The sequence below is a fragment of the Perca flavescens genome, chromosome 17 (genome assembly GCF_004354835.1).
Source record: "Perca flavescens isolate YP-PL-M2 chromosome 17, PFLA_1.0, whole genome shotgun sequence".
In the NCBI taxonomy this organism is placed as follows: domain Eukaryota; kingdom Metazoa; phylum Chordata; class Actinopteri; order Perciformes; family Percidae; genus Perca; species Perca flavescens.
The window spans coordinates 29,197,431-29,211,979 of record NC_041347.1 but is presented as its reverse complement, the minus strand read 5'-3'; the positions used below and the strand labels follow the sequence as shown (position 1 = coordinate 29,211,979).

Below are 14,549 nucleotides of genomic sequence, written 5' to 3'. Positions count from 1 at the left end.
TAGGCAAGGATGGAGTGATACAGGAGGAGCTGGCTAACTGTCTTGTGTGTGTGTGTGTGTGTGTGTGTGTGTGTGTGTGTGTGTGTGTGTGTGTGTGTGTGTGTGTGTGTGTGTGTGTGTGTGTGTGTGTGTGTGTGTGTGTGTGTGTGTGTGTGTGTGTGTGTGTGTGTGTGTGTGTGTGTGTGTGTGTGTGTGTGTGTGTGTGTGTGTGTGTGTGTGTGTCCCATGCCTCACCACTTGACATCAGTGTGATAAGAATGTGTTTCGAGAGAGAGGCGCAGAGCTTAGGGTCAGTGTCAGAGGGTGTGTTGAGAGTCTGTGTTTCTTTAGTGTGCCAGTTAGAAAGAAAGAAACTGTGGCGTGGGGCTGGGCCATATGACGATGTATACCATCAAAATGATATAAAAATTATTGTTATATATATTTTTCTATATAATTTCTATCGCGATGCCAAAAAACCAAACACCAAACTGCGTTACAGCAACGTTTACATCCTTTGGACGACGCTTTAAGTTCTGATCCTTGCGTGTTATGTTCATTTTGCCCTAAAGTGAGAGACTACTCAGTACTTTTCATGTCACACCTATACCATTTCATTTATTAAATTTCCCTCAAATCTGCTAGATCCTGATATATATCCTTATCGAGATATGAAATGATGACCTACGTCCGGATAGAAGATTTTGAATGTCCTGTGTTGAATGTCAGGAGGGTGCTGCTAGTGATTTTAAACATGCTGCAGTGTCCATAAATTACTTGACTAAGACTTTTTACGCGACTTTGAGTGATTTTGGCTTCACTTTTTATTTATTTATCAGTTTTAAATATCAAAACTGTCAAAAATAATTGAGCGTTTATGACAAGAGTTCTGAACCCCCACCCACTCCAGGGGGCATCCCAGAATAAACATACAAAAACGACAAGGAGCGTGCTAGTGATTTCTGACACTACTCTGATTGAGAGCTGAATGATACACCGAGGGAAATCACTACACACGACAGACAACATGAATTGCAACGCTACGCCACTTTCCTCTTAAATGCACTGTACAACTCAGAGTAATTTATCAAATATAATAAGAATATTGGTGCGTATTTCACATTTCTATAAGTATCCAGCATTGTCCCATCCAGTTGGGCAGGGCATCAGTTTGTGTGCAGTTGTCCCAAATGCAGACCTAGAAGAAGGGAAAGGGGAACGTCAGAGGGGGTCAGCAGGAAAATAAAAGGGGGAGGGACAACGAAAGAGGAGAGTCTGAACCCTAATCTGTATCTTGTCCTAAAGCTGCCTTTTAAGTGTGTGTGTGTGTGTGTGTGTGTGTGTGTGTGTGTGTGTGTGTGTGTGTGTGTTTGTATGTATATGAGGGGCTTAAACAGGCATCTGCCACAAGCCTTGATAACAAAGCAACACGCCAGCTACATCCCCATGCTCTAATTACAGTATACAGACTAATCACACAAATACAGTACATGTACACGGGGAGAACAAAGCATTAATACCCCTGAGTACACACTCCTATGGTACGCATGATGACAAAGGAAAAAGATGCACCATGACGGCAACAAACAAATTCAAATATATAACTAGTTGACTTTTCATTGAAGTTTAAATTAAACTTGCAGCTGGATTTATAATTTTTGCAGACTTTTTCTGTCTAATCAAAGACATATTTATATTTGCATGATTGAAGCTGAACACTTGAATATGATCAGCGAATTAAAGGAATGATTAGTTAGTGAAGATGCATGGTGAACATGACCTGGTGAATTCTGCTAGTAGCATGATTTCAAAATATCTTTTTGGGCTAAAAACAAAATCTCTGGCTGCTTCTACGTTTTTGTCGGTGTCACAAAGGGTGTGATCATTCTTGCTGTTAGTTTTTTTATATATATATATATATATACATATACAGTATATAAGAGAGGTATTGTGGTAAACTGGCGTTCGTAAACAAAAGTTTACTTTGATTCGTAGCCGCTTATTTGCTGAACAGAGTTTTGGCTAACTGACATATCAGTAGATTTTGGCAGCTTGATAAATAAAAGTTATTCTTGTTCCATATCCTCTTAACTTCATCTAAAGATAACACCGCTCTCTGCTGCAATTTCATGACGAAATAGCTAGGGGTGGGAATCACCAGAGGCCTCACGATACGATATCATCCCGATACTTATTTCACGATACAATATTATTGAGATTTTAAAGATATTGCAATATTCTGCGATATATTGCAATGTATTACCTTTTTTCCAACTTCAGATTTTTCCCCAATTTCAAATGATGTCCCGAAAGGACAATTTTGTCAACATCTGTTGTATCTAAAAAGATACATTTCTCTGTTTGTTCATCTCACTTCAATTTTATTGGTGCAAAATGTGATTGTCAAGCAGACAAACTGACCAACACACATATCATAAAAGATCAATACTTGGCGTCTGTGTATCGATACAGTATTGCCACGAAAAATATTGCGATACTATGCTGTATCGATTTTTTCCCCCACCCCTAGAAATAGCTGAATATGGTCCTTATAAAGCCATAAACCCTTGTGTTTTGGGGTTTTCTCAGTTGTCTGTTCAGAATTGGTGCCTCTGGAGTTTCTCATCAGAGAGAATAAGAATAACAGAATTTGGTAAATAATAATTTAAAAAGTTGAATGTAGTTGACTAGCAGTTTGATGATCCTGTCCCTAGTTTAGAGCAGGCAAACAATCTACTGTAGTTGCCCAACTGCTTTGACATTTTCTCAGTGGCAGACGTGAAAGTGTGTGTGTGTGCGTGTGTGTGTGTGTGTGTTTGTGTAGGGTGGGCTTTGTTCGTCTGACCTAGTTAAGCTGGTTACTTTGTCCTCCCACTCTGATGATAATGAGACACACACTCACACGCACACTCACTCACACACTCTTCAATAGGCTAAGGACAGTTTTCTACTGAAGACATAGTCTTAATTGTTCACAGCAATGTCAAAGTAACTTTTTCCGAAAAGAGACATTGCAGTTGAGTTTTTATTTTTTTTAAGTTTGCGAACTATGTACTAAATTCCATCCATCTCCATTATATTGTGGTTGTGACAAAACCTTAGAGTATCATCAAATTGACCTTTTTAACTGGGTTTCTCCTCATCCCTGAGTAAAAAACAAACAAACTGATTTTTATTTACATAACACTGAGGGTAAAAAGTCAGAAACCCCCACACCCTTCTGAACACCTTGTCTGTTACCATGTGTATGTCAGTCAGATTATTCTGTAAATTTTATTATGGGTTGTCTGCTGGCTACAGGGATACAGGCAGGTCTGGATCTGATTAACATACCTCTACTAGGGCAGAGGTATACACACACACACACACACACACACACATACACACACACACACACACACACACACACACACACACACACTTATTGTGAGTGTGTAAGGCACTCTTATTTTTTACATTTTTAAACATAGTAAATATACAATTTGGACATAAACAGTAACTGTCACCTGTTTTGATCCTTAACAAAATTCTTTAAAAAATTAATTGAAATGTTGCAGTAACTTTAATACATGTTTTAATGGTTGTTAATGCTGTCTATATGGAGGATTCTTTCAACCAACAATATGTTTTCAGACAAACATCTTAAAAAACATATTTTCCCTGTTTGTTTTTTTGGGGATTTTAGTAAGCAACTTCCAGTTTGTATTGCCTAAAAGAAACACTGACTTTAAAAAGACTCCAGTGGAACTTTTTTACAGGCCTGTGAACTGGTGTTCACTGTGGTCAGCTCCCAAGTGAGAATGTGTGTAAATGAGCGTAAAGCAGAGTGGGTTTGAAAACAAGCAAGTATACTCAGGCTGGCTGCACTGCATAAATAAAGGTTTGCTGCCCTGTTGACATGCACGAGCATGGCTGAAATGGTCCAGTCCCCTTGGACTGGGACCAGCCTAAATACCAGACGACAACAGCAGATTGATGCAGAGCTCATTCTTTTTCACATACAGTACAGGCCAAAAGTTTGGACACACTTTCTCATTCAATGCGTTTCCTTTTTATTTTCATGACTATTTACATTGTAGTTTCTCACTGAAGGCATCAAAACTATGAATGAACACATATGGAATTATGTACTTAACAAAAAAGTGTGAAATAACTGAAAACATGTCTTATATTTTAGATTCTTCAAAGTAGCCACCCTTTGCTTTTTTATTAATAAGGGAAAAACTTCCACTAATTAACCCTGACAAAGCACACCTGTGAAGTGAAATACATTTCAGGTGACTACCTCATGAAGCTCATTGAGAGAACACCAAGGGTTTGCAGAGTTATCAAAAAAGCAAAGGGTGTTTATGTATTTGCTTTTTGGTGTGTGCATCTGTCATTGCATCAAAACACAGGAACCATAATGGCTCACGCGAATAGAAATTCACAACTTCAGCATCAAAAGACAGCAGAGTGGAAAATTAACTCCGGACTCGTGCTGGGAAATAATTTTCCTCTGACTGAGTTTGTCTACTGTATCAACACATTTGGCGGTTGACCTTACCACACATTATTTGGTCTTGTTAATGTGCTCTTATGCGTTGGATTGTTGACCTTGGTGACTGCAGTGAGCCCCTTTTCCTTTGAAAGCATTTTTGTGGCTCACCAGTGAAGGGTTCTTATGTGAAGTGGTTATCATTACCAAATGATTTGCTGTACTGTTGGATCGTTGATTTATTGATCAACCACTTTATCTGTTTTCCTAAATGTGTTGTTTCAGGTGTTGTGTAGTGCAGACGACTGAGTGAACCATGGCACAGTTCCCCACCACATTCCCAGGTCAGTATTTGATTAATTTCAACACCTCTAGTACCTGGCATGAGAGAGATGGGTATAATCGAAGGTAATGTTTGTTTTCTTCTCAGCGTTGACGGCTAAAGGCCATTTTATAGTCGTTTGTTAAATCGACCGACCCCTCTGCGTCTACGCCATAGCCTGACGTGCACCTCTCGAAAAATGTAACTACATGTCGCAGCGACGCACATCGCTCGCTTTGTTTCTCTCACTAGGACTCTAGAGTCGCTACTCGCTCCAAAGCTAATCGCTGTCACTCTCCCACTTCTCCATTCGCTCTACAACACACTCCCCACGCACACACACACACACACACACATGCCGGCTCGATGCACACACCAACGCACAAGTATAAACATCAGGCCACTTACGTAGACTACAGAGAAAGCTCTGCGTGGAGCCTCCGCACAACTGTAAAACGGCCTTAAGAGTCAAGAGCACGTTGGCGCCACATTACTCCATTAATCCACCGTAAAATTCCACCAGTCCATTAAAAGATGAGCCTCACCTTCTCATTAATCCACTTTAATTTGAATCATAACTAGTTTTGCATCCACATCTTAGAATCCCCCCATCGAATTGCAAAGCACATTAGAGTTACTGCCGGGGAGAGGCAGAATAAAGTTGCACAACGAGACATAGCTGCAGATCTCCCGTCAGGAGGACGACAAACAGATGGATAAACAGGCCGGCTGACTCCAAATGCATAAAAACCACACAGTGTGAGATTAGTCAGACTATAAACAGATTTGTTAGATACAACATATTGCGTGTACTCGACTCTGTGCTGAATGAAGACTAGCCACTCGAAACCATTGTTGATCAGTGGTACATAACTGGGTGAAATGTCGCTGTTCAGTTAGAAACGAGGGCCTAATTGCTCATGTCTATATACTGTATCATCTAAATATTGATACCATCAATATATAATTTGGCAGGTATAGACAAAATTGCCATTTGGACGATTGCTGTAGCCAAAAAATATGAATAATGATAAAAAAGCTCATTGCAAATAGCTGTTTTTATGAGCTTTTTCTGCATTTTTCTTTTAAGAACATTATGGCAGAAAGGTCCGGGCCACATATGTAAAGAATAATCATCCTTTCCTTCGACCGCTAACAAAGGAAGTAAAAGGGAAAAAACATTTCTGTCAGCAGCAACTGTTCTTGCATTTAGAAACGAGTCAGCATGATTCACTAAACATGTACATTGACAGTAAATGGTACAGGATGGAGTTGAAACTAAAGGGAACCACTGCTCTGATGGGTTCCTGACTAAATGTGATCTGGAAATTGAATTGAATTGTTAAAGAAAAAAACGTAGAAACTGCGCTATTATTAGAGCAGAGAGGCGAAGGACCAGCTAATTATTTAGGAAGGCCGCTGAATCATCCCTGTCAGTTACTGATGAGTCAATTAAATTCACATGTTAATGTCAAACTTAGTCAAAGACCGTCTTGCCATGTACTGATCTTTCTAAGGAAGGACAATGTTCTCTGACTCAGTCCCGTTATTTTCTTTCCTCATTATTCTCCGAGTTGACACATACTAGAAATCTTCTAACAGGAACTGAAAGTCATGACTAACACATTCTTCTCATTCCTCCCTTTACTCCTTCTGTCTGTGTCTGCCTTTGCCTTGGCCTTCGGGTTTGGTGTCTAATCTGTACCTCTTTGTGTGTCTTTGTTTCTTTTGTGGGTAGGTCCAGATGTGTTTCTAATCTCAGTGGATGAGAGAGCCAAACATGATCAGCAGTTTCTCAGCCTCTCTCCGACTGCCGGGGGTTACATTACAGGTAACTCTCTCTCTCTCTCTCTCTCTCTCTCTCTCTCTCTCTCTCACCCTTACAGTAAGTGGACTGGGATAGTGAGATGAGTAGGGGGTGGTACGGTTCGGTTTGTGTCACGGTTTTCGGTTCTGTACGGTTCTTGTTATTTTTTATTTTAATCTTTAACACTCCAGAAATATACTTCAGAATACGGTATATAGCTTAATTATCCACAATGTAGGATCCAGTATTAAATAATTATATAGTTATATCATGTAGCCTAATCATGCACAAACTGAATTTGACTTGACTTTAAGCACATTAATAAGACCATCTCTGAGGAAAGCCAGCTGAGATTTTGATACAGCAAGAGGGAAGACATTGTCGTGATTTCAACAAGCTTTTCATTTATTTGGCAAAAAAAAAAGGAGAATGTGTATCGCCATCTACAGGAACTTATGTGCCTTTTTTCCACATGAAGATTGAAATATTACAGAATATCAATTGAAATAACTTGCATTTTTTCAAACTGCCAACTTCAGTGTAGCTCTTACAAAAATGTATCCTTTTAAAAGAAAAAGAGAGGAACTCTTAAAGCTCCATCTTTTGAATAAGTCGGAATACGTTAAACATAAAAACCGTTTCCATTGTTAGTTCATTTCCTATCCTGGGCTGGGACACACATACGGTTTGATAAAGTACTTGTTGGACTTATCATTGTACTTACAATAACGACCGTAGCTGTCAGGCCCTCCTGTATACGTCTCCTCTCCGTTTTTTCCTGCATCCACTGTGTGTGTTTGTGTGTGTGCGTCAGAAAAAATGTTACAGCGTACATTGATGTTAAAATGTATACAGGTTGGCACGACGGCCTGAAATGTTTTGCACGGTCTTGTTGGTAACTTGTTCACACCTCTTCTTTCGGGCGAAAGGGAAACCCACTGAGGTCACATACGGGGCACCTGACGGGCACGAGGCCACATTGCGCATTCGTCGAACCGTGCGGCACACACACGTTCCCGAACCGAGACAAGGGGACCGAACGGTTTGGATGTTTTTTTCATGAACCGTACCACCCCTAGAGATGAGGACATGAACAAGGGCAGTGTCCTTATTCAAGGTCCTCATTGTTTGAATCTGTGGTGATTGAGAAAAAAACATTTTTACTGTAATGTTGCAGATCATTTTGAAATTTGAATTCATTTCATTTGTCATTCAACAATTCCATTATTGGAATTCATCCACTTAGCAAGAACTTGTGGTAGATGTGTATCAATAAGTTAAAATAGTAGGGCTGTAGCTAACGATTACTTTCTCGACCAATCTAATAATTGTTGGGTCAATAAAATTTCAGAAAATGGGGAATAACGGCCATCACAATTTCCCAGAGCCCAATTTAATATGTTGAATTTGCTTCAGTCCAAAAACACCTAACCATATTCTGTTTACTATCATAGAAGACTAAGTAAGTATGGACTGTGAAAAAGACTGATGAATTGTCTTTTCTATAAAGCTTAGTTGTGTTCTGTCACCTGATGGCACCATTTAGATTTAGAAAGTGCAATAAAGAAATGTTTTATTTTTCTGTCAGTTTCTTCAGACTTGAAGATAAAATTCAATATTTATGTATTTTAAATGGGCTCTGGCTTTCTCCAGGTGGTCTAAAGTGGCCTTTTCTTTTTTTTGTCCTGTGATCATATATCCTGTTTGTGTTTCTCTGTCAAGGCGACCAAGCCAGGAACTTCTTCCTTCAATCAGGTCTGCCCCCTCCCATCCTGGCTCAAATCTGGTGAGTCACATAGCCAGGACGTCACTGCTCACTCACAGCCTGACAGCTGTTAAGTACCCAGATCAGTCATTTCTTTATTAAAAAAAAAAACTGCACTCTGTTTAGTAATAACGTGTATTCACACCATTTCTTCTTAAGGTCGGGACAGCCTTTTTTTGTGTAGCAAAGCATCAGTCTGTTGACTTTTTCTCTGTGCACCTTTTCAGGGCTCTGGCTGATATGAACAGTGATGGTCGTATGGACATCCACGAGTTCTCCATCGCCATGAAACTCATCAAGCTGAAACTCCAGGGTCACCCTCTGCCCCCCGCTCTTCCTCCCAGTATGAAACAACCCGCACTGACTTTACCCCCACAGAGTGGCTTTGGTAAGACACAGACAAAAATCACCAAATGTACTCCCAAAACATCTGCCTCACATGCAGTTTTAGGTTGTGATTAAACACTAAATATTGACAATGCTAAAACATTTTGTAATTGTTCTGCACTGGTTGTAATTTTCGGTGTGGTGGTGCACTGCTGCTAAGTTAATACAGCAGAAACAACGCACACAGTTGAATGTAATAACAGAGATATAAGATGTAATCTTTGGCTGTCAGTTCATGTGGGCCTGAAAAAAGGCTGTGGTAAAACTCTGTGTTGGTAAAACTGAACACTGCAGATGTATTTGATAAGGATGATGTCACTCTTTCTTTTCCAAAGGTCATTTAGGAAACGCTTGCTCACTCTCCTCCAGAGATCAATAAAGTTATAATGCACAACACAGACTCATAATGTTTCCCTCATTCAGCTCGCACCGTGGCTCTCACACCCCGTTTACTAGTAGAAATATATAATGTCTAATTCAGCACCAGAAAAAATATTGTCAGTAGTTCTCTCTGATGTCTTTCTCTCATGCGGCTTTCGTGTCTAATAATCATGTCTTTACTGTATATCGTTTTTTTTACCTCCAGGCATGCCGCCCATGCCTCCCATCTCGGCTCCTCTGTCAGGCGTTCCTCCACTCCCCCTGCCACCTCTCCCTGTCGGAGTGTCTCCCCCACTCGTCTCGTCTGCCGCCCCTCCCCTCCCCCCGCCCCTCGCCAACGGAGCTCCTCCCACAGGCATAATGCAGCCAATCTCAGGCTTCTCCCACCCAGGTAAACTACTGCAATAACACAGCTGATGTGTTCATGTTGCTTCTGTAGCAATTGTGGGTGTGGGCAAAGGTCTCAGTTCTATAAGCTTCTATTTACACATAATATACACATTCATATTTCCAGTAGTAAGTAGCAGGTTACCGTTTTCTAGTGAAGATAGAACTTTTTAGTGGAGGTACCAACTCTTTCTGCGAGCCAGGTATAGCAGCTTTAAATTAGTTGTTAACTGATTGAATGTCACACTGTTAAATAATTACATGAAGTTAAATGCCTCACAAAGTGTATACGCTGTTTGAAGTTAAGTGAAAACTTGAGTACTTGAGCCTCAGACTAAAATGCACTCTTCTTTGTCTCTCTCAGCTCCCTCCGTCAACAAGTCTTCTTCGTTTAATCGTTCCAGTACCAAGTTGCAGAAGGGGCCGTCCGTGGACGTTGCTAGGTACAAATAGCTTCTTGCACCAAATTAATATAAATGCAGGCTGTACACTTCAACCGCTCAGGGAGCTAAGGAGTATTTTTTAACATGCATCCTACATTAAATATGCTTATTTTTGTACTTTTGACCTGCTCTATAGTGAAGTCAGATCACTTAACTCTGTTTATTTTCTCCTACTCGTCCCAGTGTTCAGCCCCCGCCTGATTGGGCTGTTCCTCAGTCCTCCAGGCTGAAGTACAGACAGCTTTTTAACTCCCATGACAAGATGATGAGTGGACACCTCACAGGTACTCGCACACATACACTTGCATGCCATTTGTGATAATATTTCTGTCACGTTTGCTACAGGGTTAGGAAAACTAAACAACTCCTCTTTGTTTCTGTTAATATTAAACTGTTTGCATGCTAGAAAGCCAAAATACTGATGACATTCTCACGAGATAAATCATGGGAGCAACTTCCTTGCGGGAGACAACATCGCTTTTTGTATTCTGACTTTGACATTGGGGCTCATAGAAAAAGCTGCTGTAGAAGGCTTTCGTCAGTCACTTTCTTTACTTTGTCGTGAGTGCTGTAAACCGGCTCCTTCCTTGCGCAAGTAAAAATGAACTTTGAGAAGAACTTCAGTGATTCTATTCTTTGATAAATAATGATCGTAGCACGCAGCATTAAACGTGTTTGGTGATGTTCTTTCTCCCAGGTCCCCAGGCTCGCACTATCCTGATGCAGTCCAGTCTTCCTCAGGGACAGCTGGCCACGATATGGTCAGTACATGGAAATTTAACCATTTCATCTTTACCAAAATGTGAATAGACAGTTAGAAGACATTCGTCCTTAAAATACTTAATCTGTTCCATGTATTTTTTTTTTTCCTTTAGGAGTCTATCAGATATCGACCAGGATGGAAAGCTAACAGCTGAGGAGTTTATCTTAGCCATGCACCTCATAGATATGGCTATGTCAGGGCTACCGCTCCCCCCGGTGTTACCACCAGATTACCTCCCACCCACATTCAGGTAAATACTGTCACTGAAAACCTCATTAACTGACAGTGGCATGTTACATATGTACAGAGTTACGTAGTACTTGCCATCAGGGTTCAAAATGAACTTTTTTGTCTGTTCAAATTGTACCCGCTACTCGTGGCCGGGTTAGCTCAGTTGGTAGAGCAGGCTCACATACAGTATATAGAGGTGTATGCCTCTACACAGAAGGTCCAGGGTTTGAGTCCTACCTAGACGATTTCCTGCATGTCTTCCCCCTCTCTCTCCCCTTTCATATCTAGCTGTCCTTTCCATTAAATAGAATTTTTTTTTATAAGTTATATATTTGAAAATTAATAGAAGTAGTAAATTGTGGCCGTGTGTATTCATAATTTGTATCGTTTTGACGGTGTGGTTGTGTGTGTCTTAAAGGCGTGTGCGAAGTGACAGCGTTCAGTCGGACCAGAAGAGCGTCCAGGAGGAGTTAGAGGAGGAGGCGGAGAGCAGCCAGGACAAGAAATTACCAGGTAGTTTACATCCTAGAACTGGTCAAACAGGGACCGGACCTGCCCTCACCTCTGTTGGCTCCAAGACCTTACTGACATTTTTGGTAAAGAAGAACGCTTTGACAACTGCAAACAGAATTCAGTTTCTTTAAAACATCTGCAGTTGTTCTAAGGAGGTCAGCCGCCTACGTGCCACGGAACTCTTTGGCTTCTTCTTGTCACCAACTGGCCCAAAACAGCCGTCCACTTTGCTTTTTAATCCACTTTTACTTTCCATCGTGTTTTCTAGCCCCTTTCCTTTGATGTTCATGTAAAAAATAAAGGCTTTGGTAGTTTGAAATAAAGTCAAATAGTGTGTATGTGCACTTGTTAGTGTTGGTTAAGCAAGGCCAGAAACATTACACCGTATTATTACATCTTTAAAAATGTTGTAGCTACTGTACGTTGTTTATATTTACTCGCTTTGTATCACCACAGTGACGTTTGAGGATAAGAAGAGGGAGAACTTTGAGCGAGGAAACCTGGAGTTGGAGAAGAGACGTCAGGCTCTGCAGGAGCAGCAGAGGAAAGAGCAGGAGAGGCTGGCAGCGCTGGAGAGAGAGGAGCAGGAGAGAAAGGTAGACTCTATTGACTATATTGATTGCTCATTGCCACACTGTGTGCCTTCAAAATTTGAATTGGTCGTGGCCGATGGCTTGTGTATAAGGCTGTAAAATATTTGCTTTTATTACAGCCATAGTGCTTTCACTGTAACAGCCACAGTATGCCACGTCTTTGAAATTAATCAGTACGTTATTTACCTTTTTATGACACGTGTTGAAACTAGGAGGAAAACAAAAATGCATTGGGGGTGACCCTTAACAAATAATAGAGTTGTTTGTTCTGCCAGCTGATGTTTGTGTTGGTTTTTCTCAGGAGCGTGAGCGTCTGGAGAATGAGAGGAGACGACAACACGAACTCGAAAGACAACTGGAGAGACAGCGAGAGCTGGAGAGGCAGAGAGAAGAGGAGAGACGCAAAGAGATAGAGAGGAGAGAGGTATGGAGAGAGCCAAGGAGAAAAATGATTACCAGGTATCTGCATTTCAAATGAAGAGTTCTTTTTGAGTTGACGTTGAACTGCTGCAGACTTGTAATTACATCTACTGCAGACAACTTGGAGGCCTTTCCCTGCCCTCTTTAAACCTCAGCTCGTACAGTAAAGAGACCCTAATTTACACTCCTATGGAAGATGGCTTGTTGTGTATAATGAAGTGTGTAATAGAGTATATCATTTGATGTGATGTAATATCCAATCTTGTGCAATACATTTATAATAAATAAACTTTTTTGTTGTGTGTGTTTTTGGTTCGTCCAGGCTGCTAAGCGTGAATTAGAGCGCCAGCGTCAGCTGGAGTGGGAGCGTCAACGTCGCCAGGAGCTTCTGACTCAACGAAACCGAGAGCAGGAGAGTATCGTGCTGCTCAAGGCCAGGAAGAAGACCCTGGAGTTTGAACTGGAGGCTCTGGTAATCAAACATAGCACACCTAGTCACGTAATCAAATATGCTGTGTACACAGAGTAGACGACAGAATATAGGGCTTGTCATTCAAAGGGAGATGCAATTTTGGAAAGCTGACAACATGCCATACTGCATGGCAATTATTTAGAGTCAAAGCAGATTAGCACTGCTAGCGTGTACAATAAAGACAGCACCACTGTGAGCTAACCGAGCGGACTGGTTGCAGAGAGTCACGCCTTGGCCTGACAGGCAGTGTTGTTTGTTTTGTGTGATAATTATGGGCTTTAAAGTTTCTTCAAAGATAAGCCAAAAGCGATCACCTAACGGAAAGATGAGAACGGCTGTCAACAAATTCTCTCTGTAATCTAATACTTTGCACATCCGCAGAAACTTAATAGGATGTTCCTTCCCATCTCTCTTCTCCTGTCCTCTAGAATGATAAGAAGTCCCAATTGGAGGGCAAGCTGAAGGATGTTCGGTTTCGTCTGTCAGCTCAGCGGAGAGAGGTGGAGCAGACCAATCAGACCAGAGAAACGCGCATTGCGGAAATCACCCTGCTACAACAGCAGCTGCAGGTACGCCAAACAAACGGACAACCAAGTGTAAAACCATCAGCAAATAAACACAAAATGGTCACATTCATTTCTGCTACATCTTTAATCACCGGAGCCATTCGTGTAACACACATTCTTAGAGAATAAGAATACCTCCATGTATACAATTATGATCTGGGGTTTTAAATAAACATTTATGTAGTTAAAAATATAGAAAATGACTCTTGATAATTCTTTTTTCCTGATGTGACTATGTGTTAATCTGTACTTATGTAGCCTATTGTATTCTGTTTTCTTGTACTATATTGAGTATGAAACTGTATGTTGTCTTGCACGCTTATGCTTTTCTTGGCCATTGCAAATGAGAACCTGTTCTCAACGGCCTACCTGGTTAAATAAAGGTTAAATAAAAAACAAATTAAAAATGTGTCTGCAGGACTCCCAGCAGTGGTTGGGGAGGCTAATTCCTGATAAACAGAGTCTCAACGACCAGCTGAAACAGGTTCAACAGAACAGTCTGCATCGTGAGTAATACATTAACTAAACACACACTTTATGTATGCATAATCTTGCCTTGATGTTAGCAGCTGAATTGCATCATGCTTTAGGACGGTTGTGCAAGTTATCATACTATATCTTTGACCCCTGTCTCTACAGCAACAATAATGAATGTCCTGTAGAGTGGGGAAGTATTTTAAAGTACCAACTCTCTGACAAGGTGTTGCAACAATGCACTCCAAAATGTATGGTTTTAATATATGAATTTCATTGGAAGGATTAGTTTCATTAAAGTATATTGTTTTCAAACTATGAGCAGCAGTGTTTTTCTTAGATCTTGATACATTCACACATACACCTGTCCTGTGTTGTATAGTGAAAGCCAGCAGGGACACTGGTTAACTAGTCTATATCGATGACCATTCATTTATGGGATTGCTCCGGTGCCACCGGAAATTCCATTGGATGCCCCCTTTATTTTTTTTATTTTTTTTTTTAGGCCAGATGTCCGTCACCTTCCGCTTTCTCTGTGTTGGCATTTTAAACTCTGGTGGATTTCTGAG

General features: G+C 40.8%; 1 protein-coding gene across 5 annotated transcripts in view; it reads left to right on the top strand.

Moving 5' to 3' along the window:
• itsn1 (intersectin 1 (SH3 domain protein)) overlaps positions 1-14,549 on the top strand; it is a 55,145-nt gene that overhangs the window by 3,011 nt on the left and 37,585 nt on the right. For all 5 annotated transcript variants that reach the window (XM_028603243.1, XM_028603242.1, XM_028603240.1 and 2 more), the window contains exons 2-16: positions 4,742-4,800; positions 6,517-6,609; positions 8,308-8,371; positions 8,578-8,738; positions 9,324-9,509; positions 9,870-9,948; positions 10,132-10,232; positions 10,646-10,709; positions 10,824-10,961; positions 11,361-11,455; positions 11,912-12,051; positions 12,350-12,472; positions 12,791-12,940; positions 13,369-13,509; positions 13,925-14,012. In XM_028603243.1, the coding sequence (XP_028459044.1) occupies positions 4,773-4,800; positions 6,517-6,609; positions 8,308-8,371; positions 8,578-8,738; positions 9,324-9,509; positions 9,870-9,948; positions 10,132-10,232; positions 10,646-10,709; positions 10,824-10,961; positions 11,361-11,455; positions 11,912-12,051; positions 12,350-12,472; positions 12,791-12,940; positions 13,369-13,509; positions 13,925-14,012 (1,651 nt within the window). In that variant the 5' untranslated portion in view covers positions 4,742-4,772. The remainder of the gene's footprint in view (positions 1-4,741; positions 4,801-6,516; positions 6,610-8,307; positions 8,372-8,577; positions 8,739-9,323; positions 9,510-9,869; positions 9,949-10,131; positions 10,233-10,645; positions 10,710-10,823; positions 10,962-11,360; positions 11,456-11,911; positions 12,052-12,349; positions 12,473-12,790; positions 12,941-13,368; positions 13,510-13,924; positions 14,013-14,549) is intronic.